Consider the following 15,033-nt stretch of genomic DNA (forward strand, 5'->3'; position numbering starts at 1 on the left):
GACCTCTTAGATATGTGACTGGTTCATTTAATGTACCTACAGAGGAGCAGAATCCTTAAAACTTGTACCTGTTTGTGAGTGCTCCGTAACCTGGCAAATCTGGCTCAGCTGTCTCAGGTTAAACCTTTATTGCTTGTTCTGTGCTTTTTCGTAATTGTGGGATATTTGCTTTAATTCGTGTGACAGAATGTGGCGCTGCTTTTACCAGCAAACTGGAGGGCATGTTCAAGGACATGGAACTGTCAAAAGATGTCATGGTTCAGTTTAAGCAGGTACATTTAGCTTCTGTTTGTGTACTAAATTTTCAAGAGTGATGGGGAAGCACTTAATGGCGTTATACCTTGGATTAAGCTAAAATTAAACAGAACACCTTTTGAGCATGTGCTCGTCATAGTAACAGAGTCTACTTCTAGTTCTATTGATAGAATGGAGTTTATTGTATATCTATTCAGAGATAATCTACTTTACAGTTTTATTTGATTCCTTTTAAAGTAAATTACAGTCTAAATACCACATAGTAATTTAGTTGTCTGACATCCTTTAAAGTCCATACCCCTTCATTCTATAAACTGTTGCTGCTCTGATGAATTCTTTGTGAATGACCCACACCAGAGAAACTCCCTGGAGGTTGCTCAGTGCACAGAAACCCTGTATGTCTCGGCCCCAAAGCTTCCAACCTGTTGGTAACCGAGGAATTGCCTGGAGGAAATACTGTATATGCTGTGAACTGTTGTTGCAGTTCTCCCCGGGTACCTGTTTTAAGGCTTTATTGAAGACAGGGTACTGGGGTAGAGATCTGACCCAGGACACCTGCTCCTGTAGTAAAATACAGTAGTGACTTTTCTGTCCCAGGCTTTGCAGCCTGGCTTGACTGATACTATGCTCAAATTATATGAAAATGTTTTGTCTAACGGATGTGGAAGTCCCAGGGGATCCTTTTTGATCTTCTAGTTCTTGCCCTGGCTTCTCATCAAAAGCTTTTCTTTTGCTTTACTTGCATGTCATTGAAGTTTCTTTGACCTTAATACTCTGTAAAGACAGTGGGCTAGGATACTTCCAGGCACGTTGTTCTTTTCTTTTTACTTCCAGCCACTTGCTGTGTTTTGAAATTGGGGAGGGGGGCATTAAATAGTCATTCAAAATCCTGGTAGAGCATGTCTAACTAAGGATGTGGCCTGTAGAAATTTTTTATTGTTATGCTAATTTTACATTTTGAATTTAAGTACATATATATTTTCTAATTTAGCATGCAGACAGTATACTTGAATGATTTTTGTCTCTTGTATTTTAGTATATGCAGAACCAAAGTGACCCAGGAAATATAGACCTGACAGTAAATATATTAACTATGGGATATTGGCCAACTTACACACCTATGGAAGTCCACTTAAATTCAGAGGTTAGTGTTCGAATTCTACTTCTAAGGGCACTTTACAGAGTGGCTATCATAGGGTGAACTAATGCCCGTTGTTCATCGTTTTTCTGCTAGATATTTAAGGGGTTTATCTCATTTTAAAGATTCCAAAATTGCAAAAAATAAAACACAGTGGATAAAATCCACTTTTTTTCGGTCGATTGTTTCAATGTGGTTTTTTACCTTTTTAATAATAATAATATAAAATTAGTATTAAAATAAAATCAGTGTCCTGCTTAACATTGCAGTCAAGCAAAGCAATTAAAAGTTTAAAACAGGACAGTTCACCTTAATTTAGTCAACCTTTAACTACATTGGTTAGGCGTTTTGATCTAGCCAATAGTTACGTTACTGCACGTTCTTTTTTCCTATAAGTTCCTTCTTCTGTTCCCAGCAATGTGTCACACAAAACTAGCCCCTGCATTTAAATGGCATTTGCCTGAAAAAAGATTGCTTCCAAGTTGAGAGATTTTTGCAAAGTTCCTATCAGTAGCAATTTAAGTTGAAATATGTATTTGGAGTCCTATCTCCTGCAATACCTTGCTTGACCTGAAATGTGGGGAGCACTTCAGAGGCGAAAGGTGATAGCAGGGTTCCCGTTCAGTTCAGAAGATGTGGAAGCTTTTGTGCTCTTGCTCCTGTGCCGTCTTTTCCTCCATAGCAGACTACTTCGGAAGGGTCCAATCTGAGTGACACATCATGAAAACGGAGGGGTAAAACCCCCTTTCTTGGAAGTAAGAGGGTATAAAGTACTGGAATCAGAGAAGAACTGGGTAGCAGATGGCAATAGTCAGTATATAGGTGTGAGATGTATGCTTTTCGTCTGGTGACTTCTTGGTCAAAGCCCAGGACAAAACTAGTATTCATTTTTGAGGTTTAAAGCCCTTTACAGGGGGGTTATTTTACTTCTATTTAAAACAAACAAACAAAAAAAGAAGAAGAAAAAAAGACATTAAAAGCTATTTTTGAATTGAGACTTTCTTTTGTGCATAATAGTACCAGTGTACTTGAGAGCAGAATTTTGCTCTTTGGATTTAGTTTTTCCATGCAAAAACACTTATTATGAAACATTGTTGAGGAGAATAAAGAAATTATGTGTGTGAAATCATCCAGCATCACTGCACTGGTATAATGTTAATAAACATTTTTCTCTCTGCTTTACAGATGATAAAGCTTCAAGAGGTATTTAAAACCTTTTACCTGGGAAAACACAGTGGTCGAAAACTTCAGTGGCAGACCACTTTAGGGCATGCTGTCCTAAAGGCAGAATTTAAGGAAGTGAGTTTGCTTGTTTTAATGCTTAGACTGTTGGGACAAAATTTAAGTCAATTATTTGGAATCTAGTCATGTATTGTATTTTTTATAAAGGTAGTAACATTTTTGTGGAGGAACAATCACAATTCAGTGTTGTTATTTTGTATAGAAAGTAGGCTTTTTATAAATAAACTGAAATAGTACCTAGCTAACAGAAGACAACAGTGTGATACCTTTTGGTAACACTTGTATTACATGATAGGAATTGTTGCTCAGTCGAATAAAGAAAGTTGTAATAAAGTAAGAAATTAATGAAAGAAAAAGAATGCAGCATCTTTCTATTTTTAATATGGAATTGTTTTGATCATAGAAATAGTGATGATGCTTTTAGTGTGCTTCACTGATACAAAAAGAGACTGAAGAGTGTTAGTCATGTAATGGCTGTGGTTAAAATTTAAATGCTTGTTGAATTATTTAAGTCTTAAATAACCACATTGTTTCTTAATGTGGTTTTGTTTTGTCTCATGGAGTACTTTGCCTTGCTAATAATGCAGCTTAATCGAGCCAGGGCAAAGATAAAAAAAACCCCTGAATTCTTTTACTAACTCATTGTGAATATGAAACTTAGAGGTTTAGGCATTATGTAACAGTAAGATGGATAGGTTTGTAGTTGTTGATTGACTAAACCAAAATTATCTTTTGTTTCTTTCATATTTGGTTCAACGCTAAGATTTCTTTTGTGTTAGTTTGCTCATCTCTATAAAATGAAACTTGGGTGAAGTATGAAGAGATTCGCTGTTGATGGCAGCAAAGCCAGAATTTCATATATTATAAGGAAAATTAAGTAAATTATGTGAAGTGAATACAAGGCCATTCTAATGAGCTTCTGCTGTGTGCTGTATTGCTACTGTTAGAGGAGGGAAAAAAAGAGGTTTTAAAAATGTCCTGTTTCCTCAATACTGCATTCAGGCAGATTCTTCTGTGTGCTAGACATTCTAAAATGCACATCTTTTCTTCTAGAAATAGAAAAAGGAATGTATAGCTTCTGTAACTTGTCAGATTTGGGGGATACAATAGCAAATGCTCTGAATATTATTTCTAATTATTTGATATTTCTTTTTTAGGGAAAGAAAGAATTTCAGGTATCGCTCTTTCAGACACTAGTGTTGCTTATGTTTAATGAAGGAGATGAATTCAGTTTTGAAGAAATTAAAATGGCCACTGGTGTAGGTAGGAAGAATACTTTCTAATTCTTAAATTTATTCATCAACTGATTGCCAGTTGTGATTTGGTATGCAAAGGCCTAATTTTAAGAAATTTGCCATGATCATTAGGATGAACTTTATGAGTCAATAGTATATAGACACCAACAGAGATGAGGAAAACACACTGCTGGTACTTCCTAGTGTAGATAAAAGAGATGCTTCACAAAATTAATAGTGAGAGCTGTGTAGCATATGGTACTACTAACAACCTATTAGACTTAAAAAATGTATCATTGCAATTCTTAAAATTCAAGTGGTGATAAAGTCTGTTGTCTGTACACATTATTTTTGTTCCTTCAGAGTTTCAAATACTATATTTTGAAAATGATCCGTTGTAGAATGCTGTCATTGTGGGGTGATTCAAGAGAGTATTTTCAGTTGAACTGTTCTGAGAGCTTGCCCACCTGTTTTCCATGACTGTTGCTGGAGTGCCCATTTACAGTAGGTCTGATTTGTTAGGAAGAGCAGTGTCCTGGTAGGGTGTATACTTGGTAGCTATCTCCCTCTGCACTTGAAAGCCAAAGGCAGAACGGACAAAGAAAACTGAGGAAAAGTAGAGTTTTCTTTTTAGCCATCTGCAGTATCTGCCTTCTGTGTTCTTATGCTCTTGGATGATTCCACCACCACCACCCCCTGAATTTTTACCCTTCCTTGAATTTGTTACAGCCATTGGCATTAAAAATGATAACACTATCATCCCTTTACTCTCTGGAACTTCTGCATCAACCAGCAGGTTATACCCAGTAGCCCTTCACATGTTGAATCTTAAGACCAACCCAGTACAGCAACTGCTAAAAGAGTATTTGAACCCATACAAGTACTAAAATAATGTAAATATATTTACTAAAATACTGTAAAATGAGGATATCGGGAATGTGGCTCAGAATGATGCGTTGCAGAAGGCAGTACAGCCTGGGTGCTCCAGCTTGTCAGCATCAGTGCTTCAAGTTGCTTAGTCATCCACTCCATTAATGCTAGGGGAGCTGAAGAAAACTAATGCCAGTGTGAATGATAAGCATGAGGATAGTCCGGAGAGGCTCATTAGGTCAGAGTACAGTGGTTACAGAACAAACATAAGTTCACGCAAGCCTGATCCAGATCCTGCTTTCTCATCTTGTATTGCTGTACCTTGGAGCTTGCATTCTGGCTGCCTGACAGCATCAGATAAAATCTGCTGCATGGAAATCCATTCCGTTGTAGCGCAATAGAAGGGATTTCAGTAGACTGTTTTTAAGGCAGCTGGCTACAATTGATAGTTGGGAGCGACCTGTATTATGTTATGTCATTGCACTGAGTGCCATGTCTGTGTTTCTCTCCCCTATGGGGAAATAGTATAGGAATGCAGGTAAGGAGGACAGTTCATGGTCCATGGGGTTCCTGTGGGGCCAGGATGAATGACATAAAATCTCTGTCTTCCCAGGCTCTACCTACCCAAGGCATTTGCAGCTTCTTTAGAGAGGTCTCATTCCCACCCAGCAGTCTCCCTAATTCTAGAGAAGAGGCAACTCTTACGGCCAGAAATTATGTCAGAAATAGGTCCCACACTGCGCCCTTCCTGCCTGCTGCTACTTGGATGACCCTTTCGCTCAGCGGTACCCGGCCGCAGGCTGCTCTCCTGGCTAGTTCGAAAAGAACAGCGATTCAGTTATTAGAAAAAGCAGCTGAATTTGTGATGCGCCACAAAGGGCAGAGGTGCAGATGGCCAGAGTCTCAGAGACCACCCTGCATGAACCAGAGGTCCTGGCACGTGGGTACAAATTACAGGACATGGTAGAAATCCTGGAGGGCAAAACCTGGGCAGTAGGGTTGCCATAGAAACTGTTGATAAATGTTCTGAACACCATGTGCAGGGCTCAACAGACAGGCAGAACTGCAATGTATGCTTAAAAAAATGACATACAGAAGAAGGTCTAGATTTATTAGGCAGTAGGAGAGCCTTTGAAACAAGGGGAACGTGTACAGGAAGGGTGGGCTTCATCTAAATTGAAAGGGAGTTGCTGGCACATTTTAATGTTTTAGAAAGTCTGTAGGGTTTGTCAGACTTCTCCCTCCACCATCTAAAAATAACATAGTGCATCTGAGAGGAGTTCAGAGAATGGCAATAAAGATGGAAGACATGGGAGAGCTTCTTTGTATGTGCTAGGACTAAACTAAATAGACCAAAAGGTAAAGAATAAAGTGATAAGGATTTGTTTTCTTACTCAAAAAAAGCTAGAGGGCAAAAAACTGAAATGAGCACATGGTGGTGAAAACTAAACAGCATGTTGTAAAAGCTGACAGTTTACAAAATTCAAGGGGACAGGTTCAGGGAAGAGCAAAGCACTGGAGGTTTCTCAACGCATAGAAACCACCTCTGGCTTAGGAAGTCCTTGAGCCCTAAGTGATTGGAGACTTACAGAGCAGTAGGATGAGGAGAGGAGGAAGAGCAGAGAAGTGTGGAGCTGTATTAGCTCTATTTGCTCTTATATGCTGCTCTGTGCTCATCTGCTCGTGGCCACTGCTGGAGACAGGGTGCTGGGCTAGATGGACCTTCTGGCCCAGGGTGCCTGTTCTTCAGTTCTGAACTAAACACCGAAAGGAATACTGAACCTCCCAACTCTGAAGAACTGGCCCTAATCACTTCTTTTACTTTGGCGTTCACATGTGCCAGCTCTTTCTGCGAGGTGGTGGAAACCTTGTGCAGTTGTTAGTGAATTAACATTTCTTTATGTTGAGACCCTATTATGAGGTGTTACCCAGTCTTTGCATATTTGTGTTTACTGCAGAAGAGTTCATAGGGCCACGTATGTGCCATAGGGCAGAATAAAATATTGCAAGTTGAAGTGTCAGTAAGGGTTTTAGAACAGATGAGTAAATCGGACAGTAAATTAGAGTACCACCAGCTGAATAGCATTCACCCTGAAGCTTTACAGGAATCTGTCTAGATTATAATTTAAGTGAGCCTTGGTGCAAGCTTGACAAGAGCAATGCTAAATTTTTCATCTATTTTTTATGTTCGTGGGGTAATCCTGCAGATTACTGCAGGGTAGCACCTCTGTACTGGGAAGAACAGAATTGGTAGGCCCATGGATAAGTGTATATTAGGGAAGAGCCAGCATGATTTATGTGATGCATGATTTTCCTTTCATATTCTTTGAGACAGTCAGCAAGCATATGCGCAGTCATAATTGTGCACTTGGCTTTTTAAAAGTTCTTGATAAGAGCTCCTCACAAGCTCTAAAATAAACTAAGTTTTCATGGCTTAAGAGGGAGGTTTCTCTTAGGGATGAATAACTCATTAAGAGACAGAAAAGAACAGGTAGAAATGAAACAGTCACAGTGAAAGGAAGCTCTTATTTGGGATCCCCAGGTATTATTCAACATGGCCATTAATGATCTGACGAAGATGAATACTGATGTGACAGAATTTGGTGCCAGTTCCTGAGGAAGGTCAAATCTGAAACATGTAAAAAAAAAGTTAGAAAAGGATCTCACACTGTTGAATGATTGGGAGATCAAATGCCATCCAGTTACATTGCACTTGAGCACTAGATTGCAAAGACTTTCTTTTAATTTTTAGGCTAAAACTATGTTCAGGAGATCCAATACGTTTGGTGATAATTTTGTATTGTGAATAAAAGTATTCCAGAGGTTGCAGAGGCTGTTGTATTGCAAAATCTTGATACAAGACTTTGCAACATAATTATTAGAATGTTTTAGACTTCATTTTATCTACTTCTCCAAATGCTTTTAGCTTTAAATCTTACTAGATAAAATTTTCCTCACCCACTTGTTTCTACTACTTTCCTGTTGGGGAAGTTTGTGACTGTCACAGCTGTCAGCTCTACCTTCTCACAAAACATCTTCCTATCAATTTAGACTTCTGTTTTTTTATTTTATTATGTATTTTCTGGTGTGTGTTAAAACTAGTGATGAAATCATAAAATGGGTGGCTTGAGTTTCTTGTTGTCAGCTAATTTTTTTTCTTCTAAAGTCCCCATACTACCAAACAAAACTGAAGCAATAAACCCAAGCTCACGTTAATGTGCAAACTTTTCTGACACTACTTTTGGATGGAAAGCTCACTGACATGAGCTGGAGTCTGTCTTCCTGACACGCACCATTCTGTGCACGCTCTCAGCACTTACCTATGAAAGATGTGAGACCAAGCTTGAAGGCTGTGAGCTGATACCTAATTGGAACTTAGCTGGAAGGAAGAAGGTGTTAAGATAAAACCAGTAACTTTTCAGTTGTATTTCTAGATTAATCACATAAAACTCTTCATGTTAATGTTTTGTTCTGCTTTCTCCCATACTTTGAACTTTGTCACAGAGGACAGTGAATTAAGAAGAACCTTGCAGTCTTTAGCTTGTGGAAAAGCACGAGTGCTAATTAAAAATCCAAAGGGCAAGGATGTAGAAGATGGAGATAAATTCATCTTTAATGGTGATTTCAAGCATAAATTGTTTAGAATAAAGATCAACCAAATCCAAATGAAAGAAACAGTATGTATTTATTTTTTGCTTTCATTCTGTTTGTGTTAACTTCATCCACATGTCCCACATGAAGAGACAGAATCTCTGCACTTCCTCTTGTAGTTTTTGTGTATGGAGAAAGGAAACAGATACTAAATTTTTTTGGTAGTCAGGATGACTTGCAGAGGCAATAAAGATTTCAAAACTCACTGAAATTGAAACAACTTAGGTTCCTTCCTGTGCTTGCAAATTTAAATGCCTGTATATTAAACTGATAGGATCTTGTAGATGTTTCAGTCCACCTTAGTTTTTCTGTGGTATGGCTGAAGTGTTGGTACTATATTTTACTCATGAATGAAATGTCACCATGTCACTTTATTTAGCAGGTAAGAGTGTTATTAAAGTCAGGGTTGTCCCTGTTTTTGCAGTGGATGTCGTTGTACTTGAATCCCAATTCTTGACACAAGGTGACATGTTTTAATTGGCACTGACTTATTTCCTTTTTGCCTTTGCATATTAAAATCCCTAAAAGTCATATTAGAATTACGTTCTTTCAAAAATCTGAAGTGAGTTTTTAAGATTTAGTTTAATTTATCAAATAGATTGAAAATAAGATGTACGTTATTTTTTTCTTTACCCTTTTTCTTTATCCTTAATTTTATCTTTGGCTTGCTTTAGCAGTACACTTCAGAATCACTTAGGTCTTAGCATGCAGTAATGCATGCATCTGTCTCAAAGATGAATAAGAATACACGAGTTTCATTTCATTGTAAAGGTTAACTATAGAAATATAACTGATTAAAAAATAGCAATAAAAGGTGATATTCGTGGTGTTGCTCTTTAGGTCGAGGAACAGGTCAGCACAACTGAAAGAGTATTTCAAGACAGGCAATATCAGATTGATGCTGCTATTGTACGAATCATGAAGATGAGAAAGACGCTTGGTCATAATCTCCTTGTTTCTGAATTGTATAATCAACTGAAATTTCCCGTAAAGGTAACCGATTTTGTTTTCCAAACCATCCTAGGATTATCTAAAAATGTAATATATTTTTCCATTCAGCTTGTCCATAAGAGTAAGAAATGTGAAATATGTCTGAATCAAATCCAAAGATTAAGGTATTAAAATGAGTGTGTGAACAGAAATAAGCCAGAGTATCAGTAGGAAATTATATTTAGATATTTACTATGGCACACTTTCTTATGTAGCTGTTAGCAGTCCTATTTTTAAAAACAAAATATATTTGCATTTTTATTGCTAACTGCTATACTAATCTCATCTTTTCTTGTAGCCTGGAGACTTGAAAAAGAGAATTGAATCTCTCATTGACAGAGACTATATGGAGAGAGACAAAGACAACCCCAATCAGTACCACTATGTTGCATAATGGAGAAGACATACTTTTATTTAAAAAAATAAAAAATAAAAAAACAAACCCAAAAAAAATAAAAACCAACATCATCCACATATATCTTCTTCAGGACACCAAATACCTATGCTGTTCCCGACCTTCCTTTTAGCAGATTTCAGGTTGATGTATATTATTCAACCAGCTGCATGCACTGCTGTGGAAAAGAAGCAAAACAACATGTTAATTGATCATCCTTGTCAAGACTTCTTACTAATTTTAAATGTCATGTTTTTATTTCTTTTAGTTACTCTTTTGTTCTTTTGGGTTCTTCAAAATTCAGTTTTACAGTTTTGTTTAACAATGTCATTGAAGTTTGATGGAAAGGTAAAATTACCCGTGTGAGAAATACTCCTGTGATGGATGCAAGTCTGGTTTCTTCATTTACGTGTTCCCAACTGCATCCATAAAGACCCTATATGCTGCATTCTTTAGCTACAGTGATAACTTGGGTAACTTTTTAAAAACCTTAATTGATGAACACTTATGTACAAGCAGTGTTGTTGAAATACACTGAATTTTTGGAATTATGCACCATGAAAACCCTTAACCTTGTGTTCAGTTAATTTTCTTTCAAATTATTATAAACTTCAGTCTGGTTTGGATAAATCAGGTTTTGAAGTGAGATCTTTGAAGTGCCAAGAGGACAACTGCGTTCATGTGTGTAGTGAGTTGTTGGGTTATTTAGCTAAGATATGGATTATTATTTTATTACTACTGCTGCTGGCTTGGGTGGCAAAGATTAGATCTGAGTCAAAGAGGCCCTACCTCATTTTAGGGCAACTGGTGTTTATCACTGTTTAGGTAATTGCCGTAACATTTAGTTTTGCCTTGAAAATAACATACAGGGAACTTACTGTACAGCGTGCTCCACTTCAAAAAACAAAAATTTTTTTTAAAAATACTTTTATGGTCTCTATATTGTGAAAGCATAGTTTTTTGTCTTGAAAGACTACAGATTTTGTGAGTACTTTGTTACATATTGTATATATGTAAGTTGATCTGAATTAAAGAATGAAAGACACTGTAGATCTGTTAGGTAATTGTAAGGAAGACACCTTTTGTGGTATTACTTACAAGACTCTGTTTATTTTCTGGATTTGCATACTGGTGTGTTTCATTCTGAAAAAGAGCTACCAAAGGAGTTTTGATCATGGCATAAATGAGAATTTAACTGAGCAATATTTTCTTGAGAGAAACCTTACTAAGTTTATGCAACATGGGGTTTGTGCATTGATTAAAAGGCCACCACCTCTTCTTGAAGTAAACATCACTAAGAGTTGACATCTTGTAGATTTACATATTAAAGTCCTTATTCTGTCATCTGGTGTCATTAATTGTATTGCATTCTTCTGAATTATTTTTGTTCCCTTTGTGTTTAGAAACTAAACACATTCAGTTTATTTTATTTAAAGCGTATTTAATATTGTAATTTAATGTAGACTTATTTTAATATTTGAATCTTCAGTTAATGCAAATAAAATCTTTGATGCATATTAATTTCTTAGCCTTTGTGGGAATGTGGCACTTCAGTTTATTTGTGCAGTTTGTTCTTTAGTATTAATCATACCATTCACCTTGTAATGCACTTTCTATGCAAATGGAAGCTGATCAGATCCATCTTGCTAGACTTTTAAAACAAAAAGGAGTATGTGCCTCATAGAACTGTAATGGCCAGAGGGTTTATCCACATAGAAATTTGGCAGTAGTATGCAGTAACTGATACCAAGCAGTGAATGTGTACTGCCTTCCCTTTCTGAACCCCAGCTTCCTGGTTCAGCGGTTTTAAACAATAGACTAAAAGCAGTGGTGTTATCCTGAAGATGATTGATATGGTTCTGCCTTACAAAGCAATGTTAATTGATTAAAAGTGCTGAGATGTGCAGTATTTCTTAATTGCCATAGACTCTTTGGCCAAATTACTCTGGTATAGCAATTAAAAATGAGTTGTTCCACGAGCAGTGGAAATAATGAAGCCTGCCTTTGTGAGGTGCGCCCTGGTCCCCTACTGTGTCGTCCCCCCCAAATAACCTCAAGCAGCAGCAGTGCTGCAGAGGGTTTTTCCGCTTAGTTCTGCCTTTCTGCTTGTGGGAGCATTGGTTTTGTTCTCCTTTATCCAGCTGCTGATCTCCACCCATCTCCTTACCCCCCAAACCTACAGAGAATGTCACGATCTCTGAAGATTTTTTACTCTCCCAAATTGGTCTGAAAGTGGCTTCAGAGGTTTGAAAGCTATGGGAGAGATGGACACGCCAGGTGATCGTGATTCCCTTTTTCTCAGGTCCTCATTTTTAATTTGATTTCCTCAAAATTCTCTTGCTGGGATTTTGGATTTTGTATATGCTGAACCGAACAGGTAAGCAGTTAGTTTATTAATCATCATGGTAATCACTTCTTCATAGCAAAATAGCTGCATTTGATTGCTTTGTGATAGCTGGTGATAGAATTTGGCTGAGCATCCAGTCTACTAGCTGTGGGTTTGATGCTGGCTATTTGGGTTCACATCGCCCCCTGAGTTGTCCCCACAGGACAGAGGTTGCTAAACATTTCTTCCTGGAAGATCACCCAGTGTTGAAGACATCAGGCTGTAGCAAAGTAACGTATTTCCTCTGTAGCACATCTATGTTCAGAAGACGTCTTGAAAACCTGGATCTTGCCAATTCAGCATCCTTGGAACAAATTGTGTAGCAACTTCTATGGAATGACAAAAATAATAGCAGGAATCTGGGATTCAGGCAGGGGCTCTCCAATCTTACCAAAACCTTCCAATTTGACTTGAAACTTTCCAATTTAACTCAGTTTAACTTAAACATTCAGATAACTCATCCAGACTATATGTTACATGTATTTAAAAAGCAGTTTTCCTAAATGTGATGCCCTGTCATCTAGCCCAGCATTTCCTGGGGGAAAGTGAGTGTAAGCCTCACCGTGCAGGCCGATGGCTGACTTGCAGGTGCATCCCAAGTCTGGCAATTACAGCTCTCCTTTACCAGCCACCAACAGCCTCCTTCCTGCCTGCTCCTTCTGTCCTGTTTTCTTAGTTCTGTATCTTAGCTTCCCCTCTATTCCTGAACCTGGGTTTATCATTTAACTCCCTTGGTCTGCTGTGGCTTCCTTCTTTCTTTGTGCTACACATCTGTAGAAAAAACACTACACCCCTTTCAGGCAACTTCAGTGCATTGATTTGTTAGGCACACAGGCCTCTTTGTAGGTTTATGATCTTTGGCATGTGCACTAGGGAGAGCAGACTCTGTACCATAACCTTGGTTATCTATTCCTAGCAAGTCTCTTCAGAAAGAAAGTAACCCTGTGAAGTCAGACAATACGCAGCAAAAGGCTACAGGGAAAATGGAGTTGTATTACATGGAAATTCTTTCCTGGTAAAAATTCCCAACCTGTGCTCCTGTGTCCCATGCCAGTACTCTGCCTTGACTTTGCAGAACAGTTCATACTGTAGTAACGTCTCCTAGATCTTGTGGGTACTTCCCATGTTCTTCCCCATAAGTAGCCATTCTGCATCCACGGCTCGGAAGAGGGGCTAGGAGGTGTACCATGGTTAATCTGGAACTGCGTGTGTGTTGGCTGGCCAGCAGTTCTGTCAAACAAAATGCGCAGGGGCTGGGTACAGACTACGTTTTCCTTGGAGACGGCGCTAATTTGGATCTCTGGGCTGTCTATACACCAGCTTTTACAGAAGCTGTTAGTTCATGTTTGTTTATGTCTTACCCTGCTATCAAGTTTGATTGATGTCAGCCAACAAGTAATTGAGCAGTGAGGCTGATGGCCAATGTGGTTGCATAAGACTTGTTCCATTAGGAAAACGGGCTAACAAACACCCTGGTAATAGTTCTACTGACAGTGATGTGGAAATTGGTTATTCTGCGGTTTCTACACCGCTATAAAAGGCTTAGTAAGCTAATGATCCACAGCACACAAGATCAACATAATTCTCTGCCGATAGCCTTACGTTCTTTATTTACCAATTTCTTGCCACAATATTGTTGCTTGATGCAACTTATATACTGATATTATTGGTAGTAATCCAAGCACCTGTCATCATTTTTCAATTTATAGATGCCTACCAATTTTCCAGTAGAGGGGCAGACTACTGCGCAGCAAGTTTAAACCTGACTGGGTTGGGCCTCCCTCTCTATTTTGTTTTCTGGCAGACTTCAAGTATTCCGCAGACCTTCCTCCACTCCTGGTGCAGGTTCCAAAAACAGCGATTAAAAAAATGAGAAGAACAACCCATGTCCCACCTCCATTAACCTCAACTCCTCTGCAGATGACTCATTCAAACACTTGACCAGAGCTGTTCCTTATGTCCTTTTTCAAGCTGACTAACTTCTGCTTTTGGCAATACGTGGCAAGAAGACAGACTGCTAGAAGTGCTGCAGGGAAAAGCAAACAAACTAAAATAAAACATTACTGTCTCTAAAAATGCAGCATTAAGAAAGAAATGTCTGCTTATACCAATAGCACTGAAAAAGAAAGGCAGATCCCCAAGCCACCCTGAAGAGCAAATGAACTTCTCTAGGATGTTTTGGGGAAATGGGAAGTGTAAGTGAACTGAGACAGACATCAGGGAAAGGTCATCAACTGTAGAATAGCTGGACTTGACTTTAGCAGCTGGTAGCAGCGAAACTGCGTTTCAAATTGCTTCCAAGTAAAAATGTATGAAGGCAGCTTGGGAGCATAAACGATTCTGCCTGAGTGTGGAGTAATCTGGCGTACACTGTAATGAGGAGAGCGACGACATGGCAGTCATCCTGAGAAAGCAGAAGCACCCTGCTATTGGCACACTTTCCAACAGTACCAGAAATGGGATTTCAGGAGCAAAGTACTTCTGAGGTTTCAGATGAGGAAAGCATATCCTTAGCAGCTTGGATAAGAAAGAGCATTGAATTGCAAAGCGATCAAATGGCCTGGGCTCCCTATCTCCACTGTTATGCTAACCCCTGAAAGAATGCTGATACACCTCTTTTTTTCTAGTTTTCTCAAAAAAAAAAGGGAATTCTTAGAATTCTTGTTTACCAAAACATCAGACGACATCCGAAACCACATGAAAGCGCAGCTAATTTTACCCATGCAACCACAAGCCTTGGCTTGGGACATGCATGCGGATTATTCGTCTCCACAGGTATAGACGGAGGCACCACTTCAGAGGTAACAGACCGTTAACTTCCAGTGCGTTTACACAGCCGGGACGGAACCAGCCCTACGCAAGACGACGGTAT

The 15,033-nt window shown here is 38.6% G+C and overlaps 1 protein-coding gene across 1 annotated transcript in view; it reads left to right on the forward strand.

The window, feature by feature from the left end:
* Window positions 1-11,119, forward strand: part of CUL4A (cullin 4A) — a 36,803-nt gene extending 25,684 nt beyond the window's left edge. The window contains exons 14-20 of the mRNA XM_049834225.1: window positions 187-272; window positions 1,292-1,399; window positions 2,579-2,692; window positions 3,793-3,898; window positions 8,245-8,417; window positions 9,232-9,384; window positions 9,680-11,119. Coding sequence (XP_049690182.1) covers window positions 187-272; window positions 1,292-1,399; window positions 2,579-2,692; window positions 3,793-3,898; window positions 8,245-8,417; window positions 9,232-9,384; window positions 9,680-9,775 — 836 coding nt within the window. The 3' untranslated portion in view covers window positions 9,776-11,119. The remainder of the gene's footprint in view (window positions 1-186; window positions 273-1,291; window positions 1,400-2,578; window positions 2,693-3,792; window positions 3,899-8,244; window positions 8,418-9,231; window positions 9,385-9,679) is intronic.
* Window positions 11,120-15,033: the final 3,914 nt, after the last annotated feature.

The sequence above is a fragment of the Accipiter gentilis genome, chromosome 31 (genome assembly GCF_929443795.1).
Source record: "Accipiter gentilis chromosome 31, bAccGen1.1, whole genome shotgun sequence".
Lineage (NCBI taxonomy): Eukaryota > Metazoa > Chordata > Aves > Accipitriformes > Accipitridae > Astur > Astur gentilis.